Source organism: Canis lupus, chromosome 1, assembly GCF_048164855.1.
Source record: "Canis lupus baileyi chromosome 1, mCanLup2.hap1, whole genome shotgun sequence".
Lineage (NCBI taxonomy): Eukaryota > Metazoa > Chordata > Mammalia > Carnivora > Canidae > Canis > Canis lupus.
The window spans coordinates 106,831,065-106,851,447 of NC_132838.1; the positions used below are offsets into that span (position 1 = coordinate 106,831,065).

The 20,383-nt window shown below is 49.1% G+C and overlaps 1 protein-coding gene and 1 long non-coding RNA gene across 3 annotated transcripts; one reads left to right on the forward strand and one right to left on the reverse strand.

Moving 5' to 3' along the window:
• The first annotated feature begins 7,543 nt into the window (after window positions 1–7,543).
• NAPSA (napsin A aspartic peptidase) lies at window positions 7,544–17,290 on the forward strand. The gene is made up of 9 exons (XM_072770481.1): window positions 7,544–7,876; window positions 11,486–11,627; window positions 11,716–11,839; window positions 12,035–12,153; window positions 12,492–12,691; window positions 14,469–14,591; window positions 14,898–15,042; window positions 16,681–16,779; window positions 16,987–17,290. Exons 1-9 carry the CDS (start codon window positions 7,800–7,802, stop codon window positions 17,224–17,226), a joined length of 1,269 nt encoding a protein of 422 aa, XP_072626582.1. The 5' UTR covers window positions 7,544–7,799; the 3' UTR covers window positions 17,227–17,290.
• Window positions 16,252–20,046, reverse strand: LOC140601496 (uncharacterized). 2 transcript variants are annotated; one of them, XR_012004511.1, is made up of 2 exons: window positions 18,984–20,046; window positions 16,252–18,781 (listed from the first exon to the last, which is right to left on the reverse strand). It is a non-coding gene; the product is annotated as an uncharacterized lncRNA (long non-coding RNA). The 2 variants fall into 2 exon arrangements; XR_012004506.1 differs by having other exon boundaries at window positions 16,252–18,784.
• Between the last annotated feature and the right edge of the window lie 337 nt (window positions 20,047–20,383).

Sequence of the window (20,383 nt, forward strand, 5' to 3'; positions counted from 1 at the left end):
GACAATAATCCCTCTCTTACAAGGTTACTGAGTGATTGTATAAAATGGTGGCTTGGAAAATCTGGTAATCCTTTATGCAGTCAAATCCTGAGTTATGAGTTATTATGGTAAACTGAGTCACGAGGCCCAGAAACGGATGAGGACAGAGCCTTACCTTCAAGGCCTCCTGGTCTGGTAGTGAAGATCTACCCCTAAACCACACTGTGACAAAATAGGGGTGATCTGGGTCCCATTTGTTGAGTGTGTTCAGAAGACATTTCCCACCTACCTTGGGCAGGGGGTAGCCAGGGAGGAAACATTTATTCTGCGCCTTTTACAATGGACCCAAGACTGGAAGGACCCTGATGTTTCAGGATTTCAGCTCAAGAAACTGGGGTAGTAAAGTTTAAAAATTAAAAAAAAAAACTTTTTAAATTGCTTCTGTGGGCAGGTGCTTAATAAATGCTTGTCAGCAGATGCCTGTGCTTGTCAGCAGATGTCAGAAGACTGTGAGACTCTTGATCTCAGGATTGTGAGTTCAAGCCCCATGTTGGGTGGAGATTATTTAAAAATAAAAATCTTAAAAAACCAAAATGCCAGGCCGCCTGGGTGTCTCAGTGGGTTAAGCATCCCACTCTTGATTTCAACTCACGTCATGCTCTCAGGGTATACAATGGAGCCCCATATGGGGCACTATGTTCAGCCAGGAGCTTGGTTGTCTCTCCTTCTCCCTTTGCCCCTCTCCCCACTCGAGCCCTCATTCTGCCTCTCTAAAATAAACTAAATCTTTAAGAAAAAAATGCCTGTTGGACTGCAGTCAATTATGTCGAATTAAGAGATTGTTTTTTCAAGGGATGCCCAGATAGCTCAGCTGGTTAAGCTTTTGTCTCAGGTCTCAATCTCAGGGGTTGTGAGATCAAGCCGAGTAGGACTCTGTTCTGAGCACAGAGTCTGCTTGTTTCTCTCCCTCTGCTCTTCCCCCACCCCTGTTCTCTCTCTGTCTCAAATAAATAAATAAAATATTTTTTTTTAAGAGAGAGACTGGTTCTTTCTTTGTATTTGCAACAAAGCTCATAGAGTGTTATTGTTAATGTAAAAATATTGTGTGTGGAGTTCACCATTTTTATACCATGTATACTAAGGTGTTTTTTTGTTTGTTTGTTTTTTTAAGATTTTATTTATTTGGGCAGCCCAGGTGGCTCAGCGGTTTGGCGCCGTCTTCAGCCCAGGGCGTGATCCTGGAGACCCAGGATCGAGTCCCACGTCGGGCTCCCTGCATGGAGCCTGCTTCTCCCTCTGCCTGTGTCTCTGCCTCTCTCCTTGTCTCTCATGAATAAATAAATAAAATTTTAAAAAGAAGATTTTATTTATTCATGAGAGACACACAGAGAGAGGCTCCCTATAGGGAGCACGATGCGGGACTTGATCCCAGGACCCCGGGATCACTCCCTGAGCCGAAGGCAGACGCTCAACCACTGAGCCACCCACGTGCCCCGTCCAGTAAGTTTTCAAGACTTTTAGAAAATGTACATTGAAATCGAAGTGAAAAAAACAAAACTGTATTATCAGAAGTCACGTAAACTAGACTGATCAGAAATGTTTTTACCCCATACGGAGTAGGGAATGATCACAAGGCTTTTCATTTCTAGGTGTTGAGAGTACGATTGGTAGTGAATAAATCATGCACTTGGACTCAAAGGAGAGACTGATGAGGTGGGCGGAGACAGACATCTTGGCCGGGAAGATAGGCCCACACCACCACCGTGTGGCCATTTGGGGATTTGCAGGCAGAACCCCCTTTCAGAAATCACTTACTTGGGGGCAAGCAGGCAGTGGGACTGGAAGCGAGGGGACTCCGAGGAGTCAAGACTGAGTATCCCAGCTGCCAAGACAGAGAAGCGGGAGATGTGGTCAGATTTATTGTAGAGAAACTGCCTCTCCATCTTCCGTGTCTGGGAAATCCCCTAAAGCAGGGGCGCTCAGACTGGGTTGTTGGAAGTATTTACTTGAGCATTTGCGGGCACTGTCCTAGGTGCTGGGGACACAGCGGCAAATGAAACAAACCAAGATCCCTGCCCTCGTGGAGGTTAGATTATAATGGGGGAAACGGGACGCCGGGGTGGCTCAGCGGTTAAGTGTCTGCCTTCAGCCCAGGGTGTGATCCCGGAGACCCGGGATCGAGTCCCGCATCCAGCTCCCTGCATGGAGCCTGCTTCTCCCTCTGCCTGTGTCTCTGCCTCTCTCTGTGTGTCTCTCATATGAATAAATAAATAAAATTATATATATGTATATAAAATTATATATATATAAGGAAGGTAGAGTAGACTTCACTAATAAGGTGATATTTAAGCAAATATTTGAAGGAGGAGACGGGCTGAGTAGGGTTTTTCTGGAGGGAAAACACTCAGGCAGAACAGCCTGTGCAAAGGCCCTTAGGCAGGAGCATGCCTGGGTTTGCCTGTGGAACAGCAAGGGGGCCAATGTGACTAGATTGGATGAGTGAGGGAGGGAGGGGAAAGATGAAGTCAGAAAGAGAAGGGGGCCAAAATCATAAAGGGACTTTCAATTCCTGATGCCACTGGTATGTCTGATCCTTTGATCCTACCCTTTTAAAAAAAATTATTTATTCATGAGAGACACAAAGAGAGAAGCAAAGACATAGGCAGAGAGAGAAGCAGGCTCCATGCAGGGAGCTCGATGTGGGCCTGATCCTGGGACTCCCTGGGCCCAAGGCCGACACTCAACCACTGAGCCACTCAGCCATCCTTCTCATGAATCAATAAATAAAATTTTTTAAAGGAATTAATTTATTTGAGAGAGTGTGCATGAGAGATAACCAACAGAGGGAGAGGCAGAGGGAGAAGCAGCTCCCTGCCCTGATGTGGGGCTCCATTCCAGGACCCTGAGATCATGACCTGATCCGAAGGCAGCCGCTTCACCAACTGAGCCCCCCAGACACCCCACAGTTCTGTCCTTGCACACATTACATCAACTTCCTTGCTCTTTCTCCCTGGGTCACACTTGCTTGGCCAAACCTCAAGCCTGGTTAAAATGGACTCTGCCTTTTCTGTGCCTACTCCCCCCCTCCCCCCCAGTAGAGCTTGCCAGAAGACACACCTCAGCTGCACTGACACCAAACCTCAAGGGAACATTCAGAACCAGCCTAAAAAGGCCTCTCCAGTTCTGTTCTCCATTCTCTAAGAAGTCCTATTCTCACCTCTCTGAAAACCTCCAGCACCCCCCTCTTCATTCTCACTTCTCCTTTTGCTGAAAAAAAAAAAAGTGGAGCCACCAGAAGAAACCTTCCCTGTGCTTACCCCAGGGACACTGCTAGCTCACCTGCAGAGGTCCTTGTGCACCGCTGCCCCTCCCACGACCATGTTTGGACAGTGCTTAAGGGGACCAACCCCTCCATTTAGTTACTGAATCCTTCTCCCTACTCCAAACTTGGCCTCTTGTAATGTTTCCTTCTCTCTCTTGCATCATTATTTGTAGAGCTCTTGAGCCACTCATGGTTCCTTCAGGATTCCCCTTCCCCATATGCCCACATGTGCTCATGGTGCTGTTGAGAATACTTCCTGAAACTCGGGGATTGTAGACCTGCTTCTCCTGCCTGAGTCAACTCAGGAGCCCCAATGCTGAGTGACCTAACCAAAATGATTGCATGAGCATATTAAACAGGAATAGGGAGAGTGTGTATAAGAAGGGTAGGTAGAGGGGGGCGCCTGGGTGGCTCAGTGGTTGAGCGTCTGCCTTGGGCTCAGGTCTGCCTTCGGCTCAGGTCATGATCTTGGGGTCCTGGAATTGAGTCCTGCATGGGCCTCCCTCCACAGGGAGCCTGCTCCTCCCTCTGTCTATGTCTCTGCCTCTCTCTGTGTCTCTCATGAATAAATAAATAAATAAAATCTTAAAAAAAAAAAAAAGAAGTGTGGGTAGAGGGAGGAAAGACAGCTGAATCCTGAATTTCTGAATCAGCAGAACTTCTGTGCTGATAGATAACGTCTAAAACCGACAAAGCAAGAAGTAGTGATATAAACGTGCTACTTAGAGACGTGGAAACAATACCAAATTTATTCACTAAAACAAATGAAAGTGTTTGTCCCTTGGGAGGAAAAAAATGGGAGAAAGAGTGGGGCAGGACTTGTCATAATAAGTCTTACAGAATTATTTGAGTTTTTAAAGAGTCTTGAAGTGTGTTCACCTGTGTGTGTGGCTGCGCATATTGATACGCTTGTGTGCAAGAGATAAAAGAAATTTCTGAAGGAAGAAATAAAAAAAGCAAGAAAAAAAGAGAAAGGAAAATACTCAACAGCATTAATAGTCAAGGAATGAATGCTTCAAGAACGATGGAAGAACTTTTTTTTCTTTATGTATCAGATAACATGTAGGCTTGGCAAGACTGTGGGGAAATTGGGGTTATTATCACACACACACCCCTGCTGTTGGAAACCTACATCACTACAAGTACTCTGGGGAGTAATTAAGCAATATGTATCCAGATCTATAATTTAGATCTGGTCATTGCTGGAGCAATTATGGTTCTAGAAATAGTCATGCAGGGGTACCTGCCTGGCTCAGTGGGTAGAGCAAAGGATTCTTGATTCTGGGGTCATGAACTTAAGGCCCACCTTGGGTGTAGAGATCACTTAAAAAAATCAGAATTTGTCATGCAGATATGTCCTGGAACTAGTACACAGAAAAATACATATATAAAAGATGACTGCTACGTTGTTTATAATGTTGAAAAAGGAGAAGGACTGACATAGGGCATGGGATATATAGTGTTACATTTATACCCTGGGATACTGTGTAGCTGTGTTTTGTTTTGTTTTGTTTAAAGTCTGTTTATTTATTTATCTTAGTAATCTCTATTCCCAACATGGGGCTTTAACTCATCACCCTGAGATCAAGAGTCCCAGGCTCTTCCTACGGAGCCAGCCAGGTGCCCCTGGAATACAATGTAGCTGTTGATTTTATTTCATTTTTTAGGATTTTATTTATTTATTCATGAGAGACACACAGAGAGAGGCAGAGACACAGGCAGAGGGAGAAGCAAGCTCCCTGCAGGGAGCCCAATGTGGGACTCGATCCCAGGATTCCAGGGTCACACCCCGGACCGAAAGGCAGATGTTCAACTGCTGAGCCACCCAGGCGTCCCTAAGATTTTACTTTTTAAGTAATCTCCATACCTTACATGGGGCTACTTACAACCCCAAAATCCAGAGTTACATGTTCTACTGACTGAGCCAGCCAGGTGCCCCATCTAGTTTTTGTTTTTTTTTTTATTTTTTTTTATTTTTTTTATTTTTTTATTTTTATGATAGTCACACACAGAGAGAGAGAGAGAGAGGCAGAGAGACATAGGCAGAGGGAGAAGCAGGCTCCATGCCGGGAGCCTGACGTGGGATTCGATCCTGGGTCTCCAGGATCGCGCCCTGGTCCAAAGGCAGGCACTAAACCGCTGCGCCACCCAGGGATCCCCCCATCTAGTTTTTTAAAATACACAAAGGAGCACCTGGGTGGCTCAGTTGGTTAAAGTGTCTACCTTGGCTCGGGTCATGATCCCAGGTCCTGGGATCCCAGGGTCCTAGAATCAAGACCCAAGTCTGGCTCCCTGCTCATTGGGGAGCCTGCTTCTCCCTCTCCCTCTGCTGCTCTCTTTCTGTCTCTCTCTCTCTTTCTCTCAAATAAATAAATAAAGTCGTTATAAAAATAAATATATACAAAGACATAAAATTGAGTACTAAAACCAGACACAAAGGAAAAATTCATGTGCTTCATTTTATGTAACATTCAAAACCTGGCAAAAATAACTTGTGGTCATAGAGGTCAGAGTATTAGTTACTTTTCGGGGCACACAATGGAAGAGAGGGAGAAAGAACCTTCTCAATCTGGGGAACTGGAAATGTTTTATATCTTGATCTGGGTGGCACATATACATATGCAAAAATCCATCAAGCTGGCGATGTAAATGCTAAGTCTTAAGGGGTAAGGAATATAATGTCTGCAACTTATTTGAAATACACATAATTAATATAGATGGGTTGTTGGATGAATAGAGGAATGGACAGCTGGATATGTGTGTAACAGAGGAAATGCAGCAAAATAGTGAACTGTAGAACCGAGGTGGTATGTAATGGGGTTTGGCATACAATTCTTTCAACTTTGCTATCCACTTGAAAAATCTTTCATAATAATTTGTCAGGGAAAATAAACAAAGCCATAGTGCCATGCACTTAAAATTTGTGCATTTTACTATATGTAAGTTACATCTAAATTTTTCTTTTTTTTTACATCTAAATTTTTCTTAAGATATATGGTTAACTGAAGACAAAGAAACCTTACTGGTCAATAAGTAAAGTCTGCTTTTACTTACTTTAATAATCATGCCAGCTGATATTGATATGTAAATCTAAGTTAGAAAACCAACACGTCAAATAGTTTCTTAGAAAGGCCTGCAGCTCCCTGATCAGTGGGCTTGTTTAAAAATGTAGGTTCTTGGGGATCCCTGGGTGGCGCAGCGGTTTAGCGCCTGCCTTTGGCCCAGGGCGCAATCCTGGAGACCCGGAATCGAATTTCTCCCTCTGCCTGTGTCTCTGCCTCTCTCTCTCTGTGTGACTATCATAAATAAATAAAAATTTTTTTTAAAAAATGTAGGTTCTTGGGCACCTGGGTGGCTCAGTGGTTGAGCATCTCTGCCTTTGGCTCAGGGTGTGATCCTGGGTTTCCAGGATCGGAGTCCCCCTCTGAGGAGCCTGCTTCTCCCTCTGCCTATGTCTCTGCCTCTGTGTCTCTTATGAATAAATAAAGAAAATCTTTAAAAATATAATCTTAAGAAAAAATGCAGGTTCTTGGGCTCTATGTCTTTGGAATCAGGATCCCTGGGCGGGGATGGGGGGGAAGAGGGGGGAATGAGGTGGGGGGAGGTGCGTTTTGCCAAGGAATCTGCCTTTTAACCAGAGTTTTCTTTTTCTTTTCTTTTTTTTTTTTTTTTAAGATTTTATGTATTTATTCATGAGAGATGCAGAGAGAGAGAGAGAGAGGCAGAGACACAGGGAGAGGGAGAAGCAGGCTCCATGCAGGGAGCCCGATGTGGGACCGATCTCGGGACTCGGGATCACGCCCTGAGCCAAAGGCAGACACTCAACCGCTGAGCCACCCAGGCGTCCCTAACCAGATTTTTCTGATGCTCATTTAATATTTGAGAAATTTAGTTAATGAAAAAGGTGGTAGGCCCAGAGATAAAGACACTGCCAATTATTTTGATGCTCTTTCGATGGCGATGGGGCTATGGGCTACTTTTATTGGTGTGTGTTTCAGAATTTTCCAAATAAACCTCTTAAGAGTTGGGGGTCCCATTTATGAGACAGAGCGCCTCTAGTCTAACCCTCTTCCCCTTCCCTCCAGATCCTTCATCTTCACAAAGCCCGCCCATCTCTTCGCTTGCCCAAGAAAACTCTTGTGGTTAATGAGTCTCAGAAAAGTGAAGTGAAATGAAAGTCACAAATAAAAGCGACAGTACCTGAAGGATTGAGGGGGGATGGGGGTGGAGCCGCAGGAGACCTCCCTCCACTTGGAGTTGCGATGGAGGCGAGCCCACGACACGAGCTGACCCTTCTGGCGACCCTACAAAACTACTCCACACATCCCTCCAAAAACACCTGCCGCTTTCTGACCGCACCCTCCCTCCACTCCGTCCTCCCTCACCCGCTAAGAGACTTCACTTCTTGGTCACCTCGCCTCCGGACCCCGGAGGTGGGCGGTGCACAGGGTGGAGTCTCTGGGGAAAGAACCGAAGCGTCTACATCGGGTCCCTAAAGATGTTGCCGCTAGCGCTGCTGCTGCCGCTGCTGCCACTGCCGCTGATCGTGGAGCCTGCCCGGGCCTCGCTGATCCGGTACTGGGGACCCTATCACCACCCCAAATCCAGGACAGACTCTCCCTTCTCGCCATTTAAGTCTGGGACCCCTAGTTCACTGGTTCCTAAACCTGGCACCTCAAGACCCATGACTCCTATCTCTTGGGTTTGCAGATCTCCAAACAGGGGCTCTCATCCCCGCGGGGCTTCTACTCCATATGAACTAAGAGCGAAACCTTAGGGAAACCCTTTTAGTCCGAGGTCTTCCAACTCTGAGACCTTCAACTGGGGGACTCCCCATTCTCTCCCCTTTCCTGACAAGTTTTTGGGAGCACCCTCCAGATGCCACCCTGAGCTCTGATGAACTGGTCCTGGGGTCTCCAGACATACAACTCCCCACACCCCTAGCCCAACAAGATCTTGGAGACTCAGAGCTGTGACTCCCCCAGATTCACATCTTCCAAACTGGTTAGGTCTCTGGAAGTCCAGTTTTGGGGGCCCCAGTGACCTCCCCGCTCCCCTGGCCTGATGCTCTCCCCCACCTCTCACTTCCTCTCCTCTGTTCTCCCATCTCCTGGAACTCTTGATGGGGAGAAGGAGGGTCCTCTTCCAGGAAACATTTTCTCCACTTGACATTCTTGAGCCTCTCAAAGATTGGTCATGGCAGCGGGGGCAGGGGAGTGTGTGGCAAAGATGTGAGGGAGGGAGCACGGCTCTCAGGAATGACAATAAGAAGGTACAAAAATATTACTGCACAGGATGTTTGCTAAGCTGCTTTTTGAACCTAATAAATCACAACCATTTCCCAAGCCAGGGCAAAGGGCAGTGGTTCTCTGAGTTATTTCAGAACCAACAGCATCCACATGACCCAGGAACCTGTTAGAAATGCAAATTCTCAGGCTCTACCTCAGACCTAGTCAATCAGAAACTACAAGCTCTGAATTTCAACTCTAGGTCAGGGGTTGGCAAACACCAAGCTCCACAGCCAAATTCATCCTGCCACCTGTTTTTTTTGTTTGTTTGTTTTGTTTTGTTTTTGTTTTTTTGTTTTGCTTTTGTCTTTGTTTTGCAAATGGAGTTTGACAAAACCCAGACATGTTGTCTAGGACTGCCTTTGTGCTATACTAGTAAGAGTTGAGCAGTTCCAACAGAGACAAACGGCAGGCAAAGTTTTTACAAAAAACTTTGCCCATTGCTCTAGGTGATTCCTCTTCCTGCTAGTTTGAGAACCACTGGCATAAAGATCTCCTTTCTCCTTTTTAGTGATTGATTGGACTCCATTCTATGCATGTTCCATCACAGAGCCAAGTCCTACCTAGTTGATCTCCAGTTTTCTTTTTTTGTTAAGATTTTATTTATTTATTCATGAGACAGAGAGAGAGAGGCAGAGACAAAGGCAGAGGGAGAAGCAGGCTCCCTGCAGGGAGCCCGATGTGGGACTCCATCCCAGGACCCCAGGATCATGACCTGAGAGCCAAAGGCAGATGCTCAACCACTGAGCCACCCAGGTGCCTCATCTCCAGTTTTCAAAATTAGATAAATCCTCATAAACATATTTGTGCACTTGTCCAGTGATCTCCTGTAGATGGAATTCACTGAAATTAAGTTGGGTTGAGAGGTGTGTACAATTTTAAACTCTATGATATATATTTGCCCAATCCTCCTCCAGAGAGTTTTATATCAATCTAAGCCTCTAGCCAACAGTGAATATTCTTAGTTCTTTGCCAATTTGCAGGTTCAAAAAAGGTTTCTGATTCTTGTCATTTATATTCCTTTGATGACAATTGGGGTTCAACATCTAACATAAAAAGATGTTAATTGTTTAGAAATTGGTTTGATTTCTTTTGCAAATTACCGGTTTATGTCCTTTGCCTATTTTCCTACCAAATGTCAAGAACTGTGAAGTTAGCTTGCCACAGTTTCATGGCTGCTCATAGAAGGCATAAGACCCCTAGGTCAGAGACAAGGACAGGTTATTACTCCTGGCAACAGTAGTAGCCAGGGCATCAGTTCTCTGAGCCCCAGTACCCACAGGGTGAGATGAAGAGGGCTGGTTTTGACTTGCACATGCAGTGAGGTGCAATACAGGAGAGGAACCCTAAGTTTAGGGACCCTGAACCTTTTATAATGGATTATAAACCTGTTTGCTTTTTGCCCCAGAGGGAGACACTCTCTCTCCCAAGGCTGTTCATTAAAAGAAATCTTTGGCAAAGGTAGTCAGTCCCTCTGTGAAAATGTGAGAGAAGCATGGAGAATTGTCTCCCAATGCTGGGTGGTTTATCTTTTTTTTTTTTTTAATTTTTATTAATTTATGATAGTCACAGAGAGAGAGAGAGAGAGAGAGAGAGAGGCAGAGACACAGGCAGAGGGAGAAGCAGGCTCCATGCACCGGGAGCCCGACGTGGGATTCAATCCCAGGTCTCCAGGATCGCGCCCTGGGCCAAAGGCAGGCGCTAAACCGCTGCGCCACCCAGGGATCCCTGGGTGGTTTATCTTATTCTTATTTGTTTATTTGCAAAGAACTCTTTGCATATTAGAGATATTAACTCTTTGACATATAACTTGTAATTATTTCCCCTTGATTTTTTAAAACTTTTTTTTTTAACAGCTTTGTGTGTTGGGGGAAGGAAGTACAAAGGTTTAAAATTTTAGAGTTCCGGGCAGCTCGGGTGGCTCAGCGGTTTAGTTCTGCCTTCAGCCCAGAGGGTGATCCTGGAGACCGGGGATCAAGTCCCATGTCGGGCTCCCTGCATGGAGCCTGCTTCTCTCTCTGCCTGTGTCTCTGCCTCTTTCTCTGTGTGTCTCTCATGAATAAATAAATAATCTTTAAAAAATAAATAAAATTTTGGAGTCCCACTCATCAATATTCTCCCCAGTGATTTTTTTCTTTCTTTTTAAAGATTTTATTTATTTATTCATGAGAGACACAGAGAGAGAGGCAGAGACATAAGCAGAGAGAGAAGCATGTTCCATGCAGGGAGCCCGATGTGGGACTTGATCCTGGGACTCTAGGATCACACCCTGGCCCAAAGGCAGGCATTCAACTGCTGAGCCACCCAGGTGTCTGGCTCTCCAGTGATTTCTGATCTTCTTATCATGCTTTGAAAAGCCAGAGTTACTGAAACATTTTACTTCGTTCTAGTGCTCTTGCAATATTATGATATTACATTTCACCTTAGGTCTTTGATTATCTGGAATGTAGTTTAGTGTGAAGAGTGAAATTGGGATTTGATGCTTGTACTCTCCTCCCCCACGAATAGTGAGGAAAATAGCCTTCAGCATCATGATGTGAAGCATGCCAGGATCTTTACAAAGGCTAGTTTTATGTTTAGGGTCTTCGAAAACCTTTGTGAATATCTGTTTCCTGAGAATGACTTATTTTAATTGGAAGTCTCTTATTGAAAGATTTTGGGGAAGGTCTGTTTGGGATGGCTCACTCTTGTAGAGTCTTTGGGGGAAATTTGTCACCATGGTTTGATATGTTTGGTTAGTTTTCCTGGGAGGCTGTTATTGTAGGGTTTCTGGTAATGACAGTTACTGTAGGGCCATAGAGACATTTGCTTTGTCATTACATCCTATTTGGGAAATTCTGTTATACGCGGTCTCCAGGAAGAGTAGTTTCCTAACTGTCAGTATTCTCTCCTACAGGATTCCTCTCCGCCGAGTCTACCCTGGACTCAAGACCCTGAACTCACTGAGGGGATGGGGGAAGCCAACGGTGCCCCCCAGTTTGGGGGTACCATCCTCTGGGGATAACCCTGTCTTTGTACCTCTCTCTAACTACATGAATGTGAGTCACAGTCTCAGAGAGTCCCTCCCCTTCTCCGCGCTTAAGAAGTCAAGCTCTTCATTTTCCTTCTCTCCCGTTTTGCCATCAGGTCCAGTATTATGGGGAAATTGGACTGGGAACACCCCCGCAAAACTTCTCTGTCATCTTTGACACTGGCTCCTCCAATCTCTGGGTCCCATCCATAAGATGCCACTTCTTCAGTCTGCCCTGCTGTGAGCTTTCATGGGGGAGAATAAGGCTGAACAGGGGTGATGGGAGAAGGGGAGGAGGCTGCTTCTTGGCTTGCCAAGGATATCTGAGGCACTGTTCTCTTCTGACATGCCCTCACAGGTGACAAGTTCACCAAGGCAGGAGGTGTTGGGGAGATTCCCTTTCCCCAGTGACACTTCCCTGATCTTCTGTCCTAGGGTTCCACCACCGCTACAACTCCAAAGCCTCCAGCTCATTCCAACCCAATGGGACCAAGTTTGCCATTCAATATGGAACTGGGAGGCTAGATGGCATCCTGAGTGAGGACAAGCTGACTGTGCGTGACCATTGACCCCAGGAAGACTTGAGCCTGGGAGAACCCTAATGTTTCTAATATGATCTAATATTAGCCAGACTCATATGATCTGGCTTAGGGAAGTGGTTTAGGAGGTGGAGCTACCTAGGCAAGTGGATGAAGCTTCTGAAGTGGGAGGCGGGGCTTCTGAAGTGGGGGTGGGGCTTTTTGGTTAAAGGAGTGGGCTTCCTAAGTGGGGAAGCAAAGCTTTCTAGACAGTCGGAGTTGTTTTCAGATGTCTCCAGATTCATGCCTTGGTTTGGAAAATCTCAGGGTTATGTCTTCCAAGAAGTAATTTGCCCATGTGAATCTATCCTTAGATTGGAGGAGTTAAGAGTGCATCAGTGATTTTTGGAGAGGCGCTGTGGGAGCCCAGCCTGGTCTTCACTTTAGCCCACTTCGATGGAATACTGGGCCTCGGTTTCCCCATTCTGGCTGTGGGAGGAGTTCAGCCCCCGCTGGATTTACTGGTGGACCAGGGGCTACTGGATAAGCCTGTCTTCTCCTTCTATCTCAACAGGTAAAGGCGAAGGGTCTACCTTCCTATGAGTCCTAGCCCCCAGAAGTAGGGTTGTCTATTTTCAGAAAGTCCCTTACCCAATAAAGGAAGTCTCATCCTCCACTCACCAAGTCACCTACCCAATATAAGTAACACTTGTTCAAAAGTCCCGCTCACCAAGCAAACTTAAGACCTTCTGAAGACACACCATCATTCCATATATATATATATATATATATTCATGAGACACAGAGAGAGAGGCAAAGACACAGGCAGAGGGAGAAGCAGGCTTCCTGCAGGCAGCCCAATGTGGAACTCAATCCCAGGACCCTGGGATCATGCCCTGAGCCAAAGGCAGATGCTCAACCACTGAGCCACCCAGGAGTCCCTCTCACTATCATTTCAAATGCTCCATGTTTCAAACCCAAACCAGGAAACTTCATTCCCTACCTACTCAACTTAGGAATCTCCTCTTCACCATAAAGTCCAAATGCCATTTAAGAATACATTCCAGGGATCCCTGGGTGGCGCAGCGGTTTAGCGCCTGCCTTTGGCCTGGGGCGTGATCCTGGAGACCCGGGATCAAGTCCCACATCGGGCTCCCGGTGCATGGAGCCTGCTTCTCCCTCTGCCTGTGTCTCTGCTTCTCTCTCTCTCTGTGTGACTATCATAAAAAAAAAAAAAAAAGAATACATTCCAGAAGTCAGAAGTTATGCATTTTATTTTATTTTTTAAAAATATTTTATTTATTTATTTGAGAGAGAGTGGGGAGAGATCGAGAGAAAGCACAAGCAGAAGGCAGGGAGATGGAGAAGCTGACTCTCCCTGAGCAGGGAGCCTGACGTACGGCTCGATCCCAGGATCCGAGGATCCCAGGAGGATCTGAGCTGAAGGCAGATGCTTAACCAATTGAGCCACCCAGGTGCCCCAGAAGTTACCCATTTTAACCCAAGAAGTCCCACCTACCTGTTAGGAAGCTCAACCACAGGCTCAGAAAGCCCCACCCACCACCCAGGAAGTCCCCACCTTTCTTCTGGAGGCCCATCCCCCACAGGCATAAAATCCTATGCCTATTCAGTTACCCGGATGTCCAACCCACTCAGGAAGCCCCCGGTGGGTAGATCCTCTCTTCCTACCCTTCCAGAAATCACCGTCCTTCCTCCTGCCCCTCTCAACCAACTAGGAAGTCTACCACCTCTGAACTGTGAGAGTTACAATTCAGAAAGTCTCACCACGCACCCAGGAAGCCATTGCACTTCTACCCAAGTCACACCTAGGCCAGAGCCAATTCACAAACCCCGACGCTCCACTTAAATTCCACCCCAAGATTTCCACCTTCCACAGCCAAACCTAGAGGCCCCACCCTCACTTCAGAAGCCCCCAGCAGGGATCCCTGGGTGGCGCAGCGGTTTGGCGCCTGCCTTTGGCCCTGGGCGTCATCCTGGAGACCCGGAATCGAATCCCACGTCGGGCTCCCGGTGCATGGAGCCTGCTTCTCCCTCTGCCTGTGTCTCTGCCCCCGCCCCCCTCTCTCTCTGTGTGACTATCATAAATAAATAAAAAAAATTATTAAAAAAAAAAAGCCCCCAGCACCCTACGGTCCTGATCATCATCAAGAACAGTCCTATTTCTCTTCAATTCTTGCTTTGCTTCCAGTCCCAACATCAGACCCTGCCTGCATCCCACTTACCCCATCTAGAACCTGGAGACCTTGCATTGGCAGGAATTCCCTTCCTTGGCCCCTTCTGGGGCTGGCAAGGCAGATACCCATGAAACTGAAAGCACTTTGCTTCTGCAGGGATCCTGAAGCAGTGGATGGAGGAGAGCTGGTCCTGGGTGGCTCCGATCCAGCTCACTATATCCCACCCCTCACTTTCTTGCCAGTCACGGTCCCTGCCTACTGGCAGATCCACATGGAGCGGTGAGGGACCTGGCCACCTAGGTCTGGGAGGAATGGGCTAGAGCCTGATTTCCAGTATCCTGGGAGGAGCTGGAGGCCCGGACTCCTGGGTCTGAGGGAGGAGGGGGCTGGGGGCCCAGACTCGTGGATCTGAGAGAGGAGGGGCTGGGGGCCTGGATTCCTGGGTCTGAGGGAGAAGGAGCTGGGGGCCCAGACTCCTGGGTCTAAGGGAGGAGGGGCTAGGGCTCCTATATTTGAGGGAAGGACAGCTGAGGGCCTAGACTCCTAGGACACTGGCTTCAATGTCTACCCCTTGCCCCCTCACAGTGTGAAGGTGGGCACTGGGCTGATTCTTTGTGCCCAGGGCTGTGCTGCCATCCTGGACACAGGTACATCCCTCATCACAGGACCCACTGAAGAGATCCAGGCCCTGAATGCAGCCATTGGAGGATTCTCCTTGCTGTTGGGGGAGGTGAGGACCCAGTGTCTGGTGGAGTTTTGATGGCAAACACTAGGCACCATGTTAGGGCCCGAGGGTGGGAATAGGTGCTTAAGAGGTATCCCAGGGCAAAAGGCACTGCCCATCCTAAGTGACAGGCTGGGGGGGAGGGGTAGTTGGAGGCAGCAAGGACACCTCCTAGACATCGGCTGCATGATTGTGGACAGGAGGAGATGGCGATGCATGTTTATTCAGGGCTGGATGGGAGTGAGAAGCCTAAGGAGCCTGGGGGTGTCTGGGAAGGTGTGGAGGAAGCTCAGGAATATTTAGGGGCCATCAGCCCTCAGACAGCCCTTCTGCCATGGGAGAAGAGGTTGCAGGAGCAGCCTTGGGGAACATCCATGTAGAGTAGATGTGGAGACAGGGCAGGAGCAGCCAGAGGCAGGGGAGGAGCCCCTGGCAAGTGAAGGAGGCTCAGAGAAGCCATGCAAAGAGTTTCAAGCATGGAGGGGGCCACAGCGCAACATAAAAGCTGCTCACTCACATCTACGAGGCCCTGCAGCTCCTGGGTGGGGGGAGGGTCCTTCCAGGTCAGAATTTCTGTGGCTCTCTGTGTTCTTTGATACTTCTAAGAGGGTAGAGAAAATGCAGTTTGTGGGGATTCTGAGCCAAATGCCTAAAGCGTGGACTTGTAATGAGCCAAGGGAACCAGGTACATCATAGTGGCTCGGTTACCCTGGTTGGGTTCCAGCTCTGCCACTTAACAGCTGTGCTGTCTCAGACAAGTCACTTAATGTTCCTTGGCCTCAGTTTCCTGACCTCTGAAGTAGGGTCACTAAAACTCACCTCTTAGGTATGTTGTGAGGATTGAATCAATTAACCCACTTAAGGTACTTAGAATAATACTGTGATGCTGTTATCTCTCAAGAGAGATGTACACTGGAAATTAACTTCTCACCATTCCTTGCCTTCCCAACAAGGCAATTAGTACTGGTTTTTAAGGAAGATAAACTTCCTGGTAGTCATTTACAGTAACCTAATATTGTATTCTTAGGTAGTTGGGAGTGGTGGGATTGGAGGCAAACTAGAAAGCAGGTGCCCCATCAATCTAAAAAGGGCAGCTCCCAGCCACTCAGTTCCAGCCATGTTTCCATGTAGGCAAAGTCAGATCTTATGCTTTGTTGGGAGAAAGCTGAAAACATTATTTGAAACCTCATGATTTGTGAATAATGACACTATGTGTCGGGCAGTTTTCCAAACTCATTTATTTCTTACACAACACCTCTGTGAAGTATTACCATCAACTACACCTACAAATTGGAAACGGGGCACAGAGAGGTTCAGCAATTCGTCTAAGGTTGCACAGCAGCAGACTCCAAGGATATCACTTGGAGTCTGTACCACCGTGGTGTACAGTTGGTAAATAATTTTCAACACATTTTTGACACAGTGTAAGACAACTTAGATACACCATGGGCTCAATGCGCCTCATTGGGCTAGCAGTTTTTGATCTACAGGTGGATGGAGTAAAAGGTTTGATCAAAAGGGCGCCTAAAGGAAGTAGCAATAATTACATGAGGGCAGAAGAGCCAGTAAGGCCAGAGAAGGCAGCAGAGCTTGACCATACAAGGCCCTGAGTACCTAATTCCACTTGTTCCTCTTCTTCTTCAGTACCTCATCCAGTGCTCAGAAATCCCAACGCTCCCTCCAATCTCCTTCCTCCTTGGGGGGGTCTGGTTTAACCTCACGGCCCAGGACTATGTCATCCAGGTAGGTGGCCGTCACAAGTCAGAGTGATACAATAAGATGGGATTTGAGAGGATGGAGCTGGGAATGAGACGTCACGAGGCCGGAGCAGAGGCCCCAGAAACACTTCTGGTGCCCGGAATAGTGGGCAGGGCAAAGCTCTGGCTCCCAGGGAAGAGGAGGTTCCGTGCGCGTGACACGCACTGAGCGGCCTGTCTTGTCGCCTTGCAGATTGCTCGGGGTGGTGTCCGCCTCTGCTTGTCTGGCTTCCAGGCCCTGGACATACCTCCGCCCACAGGGCCCCTCTGGATTCTCGGCGATGTCTTCTTGGGGGCCCACGTTGCAGTCTTCGACCGCGGAAACCTAACAGGCGGTGCCCGAGTGGGTTTGGCGCGCGCCAGCCCTCTACGAGCCGGACCACAAGGGGGTGGGTCCGCGCAGGCGCAGTTCTCCGGCTGGCGCCCAGGCTAGGCGCCTGCGCACCGAGTAGTAGCCGAGGCCCAGCTACTCAGTAAAAATCCGTTATTTACATTGACCCTACCTGGGTTCCTTTTTTTTTTTTAATACACTATTTTTGGAGAGATAAATTAGTGTTCAACAATCTGGAGTTGAGGAAGGAAGGAGAAAGGTATCACTCCTTTTCTCCAGGGCAGGGCTCACAGCGGTGCGAGGGTCTTGTACTACGAATCCCATGAAGCCCTTCGCCTATGCCGCCCATAGAAAAAGGAGCTCGGTATCGCGGAGCATCATGGACCTTGTATTCCAGGCCGCGTTCTCCTGTTGCCGGGGGCGGGCGCAGCCACAACATGCGTGGGAGGCGACAGGTCGCGACGGCAGCGACAGGTGGCAGTGGGGGGTGGTGGCTAAATCGTAAAGGGCTTTTCAACCCTTGTTTTAAGGGGATGGAATATGATTCCCGCAGACTTCATCTCCTTTCTCTCTCCCTTTGGGATTCGGAGACCCCTGGGTCCGCCATAAAGGCGGGGCTTGAAGCCCCCGGGTTGGGGGGAGCTGTGCTGTCCCTCCTCCGGCGATGATGTCATTCCCCCCCTCCACAGCCTCTTGCTGCCCTGAGCTGCCGGGGCTGGGTCACCCCTCCCCCAACGCCAGCCCCGGATTCCCCCATCCCCGCCCCGCCTCGACTTGGGGTGAGTACGGGGGAGGGGGAGAAGGCACAGGGTCCGGGGGCGGTAAGACGGCCCAAATCCCAGTTTTGGAGGCGGGAGACCCGGGAGATGGGGACTCAAAAATCTCAGCGGAGAGATTCTTTCTTAATAACGAGCTTTGGGGGCCAAGGTTCTTAGAGGGGTCTAGGGGAACATGGATCCTAGGTAGAGAGTCTCCATATTTCCAGCTTTAGTGTTCGGGAGACTCTCTTTCCTAGATTTGGGGAATCTGATGGGAATGGGAGCGGACGCACAAGGCTGGGGTCCTAGAAATCGCGAAGCGGAAGACCCTTTCCCAATTCCAGCGCGTTGGAGAATGGGGGAGGAGGGTTAGGAGAGGGCGCCGCGGATGACGGAGGTAGGAGTTTGGAGTTTTCAGTAATTTTGCTCCTGGAGGACCAGAGAAAGGATAGATTGGGAAGGAGGAAGGGTGGGAAAGGTCTGAAGACGAGGACAGACATTGGCTTACACCCTACTGGTGTCTATCGCCAAAAATTGAGTCCACTTCCCTCTAGCCTGTTGGCAGGGCTGGGTACCCCATAACCGGAGCCCACATTATGCCTCCAGAAGCCTACCCCATGGGTACAGAATCAAGGCTCACAAAACCCCCACATATCCTGGTAGGGTCTGGGGAGGGCCATGAAGGAGGGATGGCATTCAGTTTTCCCAGGGCCTGATGGAGTCTGGACTATTCTGTTATTCCTTGCCCGGGGTCTTCCTCCTTGCTCACATGGTCTCTAATCTGGAGTTTTATCCCATATTCTCCCCTATGGCAGCCCCCTCCCCTCCCTCACACCTTCTCCCACACCTTCTGACCTCTGCAAAAAAATGCTGATTTGGTAACTTGATCCCGTGCCTGGCTGCTGTCAAAAGCAGAAGAGAAAAGTAGAGTTGGGGGGAGGGGAGAGGATATAAGTGAGGGTGGCTGATTTAGGTCCTAATTCTAGCCCCTACTCCCCCCCCTCAGTGCCTACTCAACCCCTGTTCCAGCCACCACCCCCACTCCCAACTTGCTCAGAAAACTAACTCAACCCAAGCCTCAACCTAAGCCCAGTCCCTCACCTCAAGATTCACTGCTTCTGCTTGGGGATACACCAGAATTCAGGGCAGAGAGGAGTAAGAAGCTCCGATGTCTTTTCTCTGCCTTCCTGGGTCCCACTGGGGGCTTGAGGGCTGCCCAAGGATACTGGATTAAGGATAGTGAATTGCGGGCAGTGGGGGAGCCCAGGGTCTGGGGAGTGAGGGAAACTACCTCCCTGGTCTGCAGGACAGGCCCCACTTCTGCAACTCTCTCCGCAGTGACGCAGCCTCGAGTCCTGGCCAGGATGGGGGTTAAAGGGGGTGATGGGGGGGGGGGGTCAGGAACCAAAGGACAGCGGGACAAAGTCCCAAGGAAGTGGGGATGAAGACTCAGAGGGGGTGAAAGAGACACGGGGAGCAGGGATAGAGACCCGCATAAGGCGACGGAGAAAGAGAAAGATCAGAAGGAGAAAAGGCACTTTACAGAGGAGGGGAAGAAGACACCGGGAGGGACGTTATCAGTGAACAAGAGCAAGGAGGACAGAAACGCAAATGAATGAGCAGGGACGGGGTGGAGGGTACAGACTGGGAGAGGGGAGTGGAGGATAGAGGCACGAAGAGGGACAGAGGGCTGGAGGGACAGAGATCCAGAGAGGGGACAGGCTGGCGGGGGGCTCGGGCATGGAGGACAGAGACACAACGAGGAGGGACAGAGACCCAGAGAGAGGCAAATTCCTGAAAAAAAGGTACAGAGATCAGGAGAGACTGGGGGTGAGGGGAAGGAGACACAGTTGGGGGAGAGGAGAGACTGAGCCTTCGAAGGCGGCAAAGACTCAGGGGAGGGGGGGGACAGATTCAGAGAACAATGGGCCAGAGTCCCAGAGTGGCGAGGACAGAGACGAGGGGACAAATAACTCAGAGAAAGGGGAGAGAAAGACATCGAGAGACGCAGAAACGGGAGCGAGGGTGAGTGGGTAGGCGATACGAACCAGCCGCCGCACCTGCAGAGGGAGGCGGCGGGCCAGGGACAGTGCAGCGGGAGGAAGCCTGCAGCCCCTGACCCTCCCCCTTCGCTCCCGCAGGCACCGCCTCCTCCCGCCGCAGCCCCGGCAGCAGCCGCTGGCCCCGCCCCAGCGCCTGCTCCTTGCTACTCGGCGGCTGGCCAGCCGGGGGGGCGGGGCCGGACACGCCCCTCGGCTAGCCCCGCCCAGCTCTCCGTATCTCCTCTCCCTCCGGGACGATCGGCCACCTAGCTCCTCCCCATTTCTCATTGGCCCCGCCCTATTTCCTCAGCCTGGTCTAAGGCTTCCCTGCTCCTAGGTTTCTCCCCTCCGCAGCCCTTAGGGCTCCCTCTTCAACGGTCCTCATCCATCCCCTGGTTCTCCAGTCTGCAGTCTGCTGTTTTGTAGACTTGGTCCCTTTGTCATCACCAGTTGAAAGTT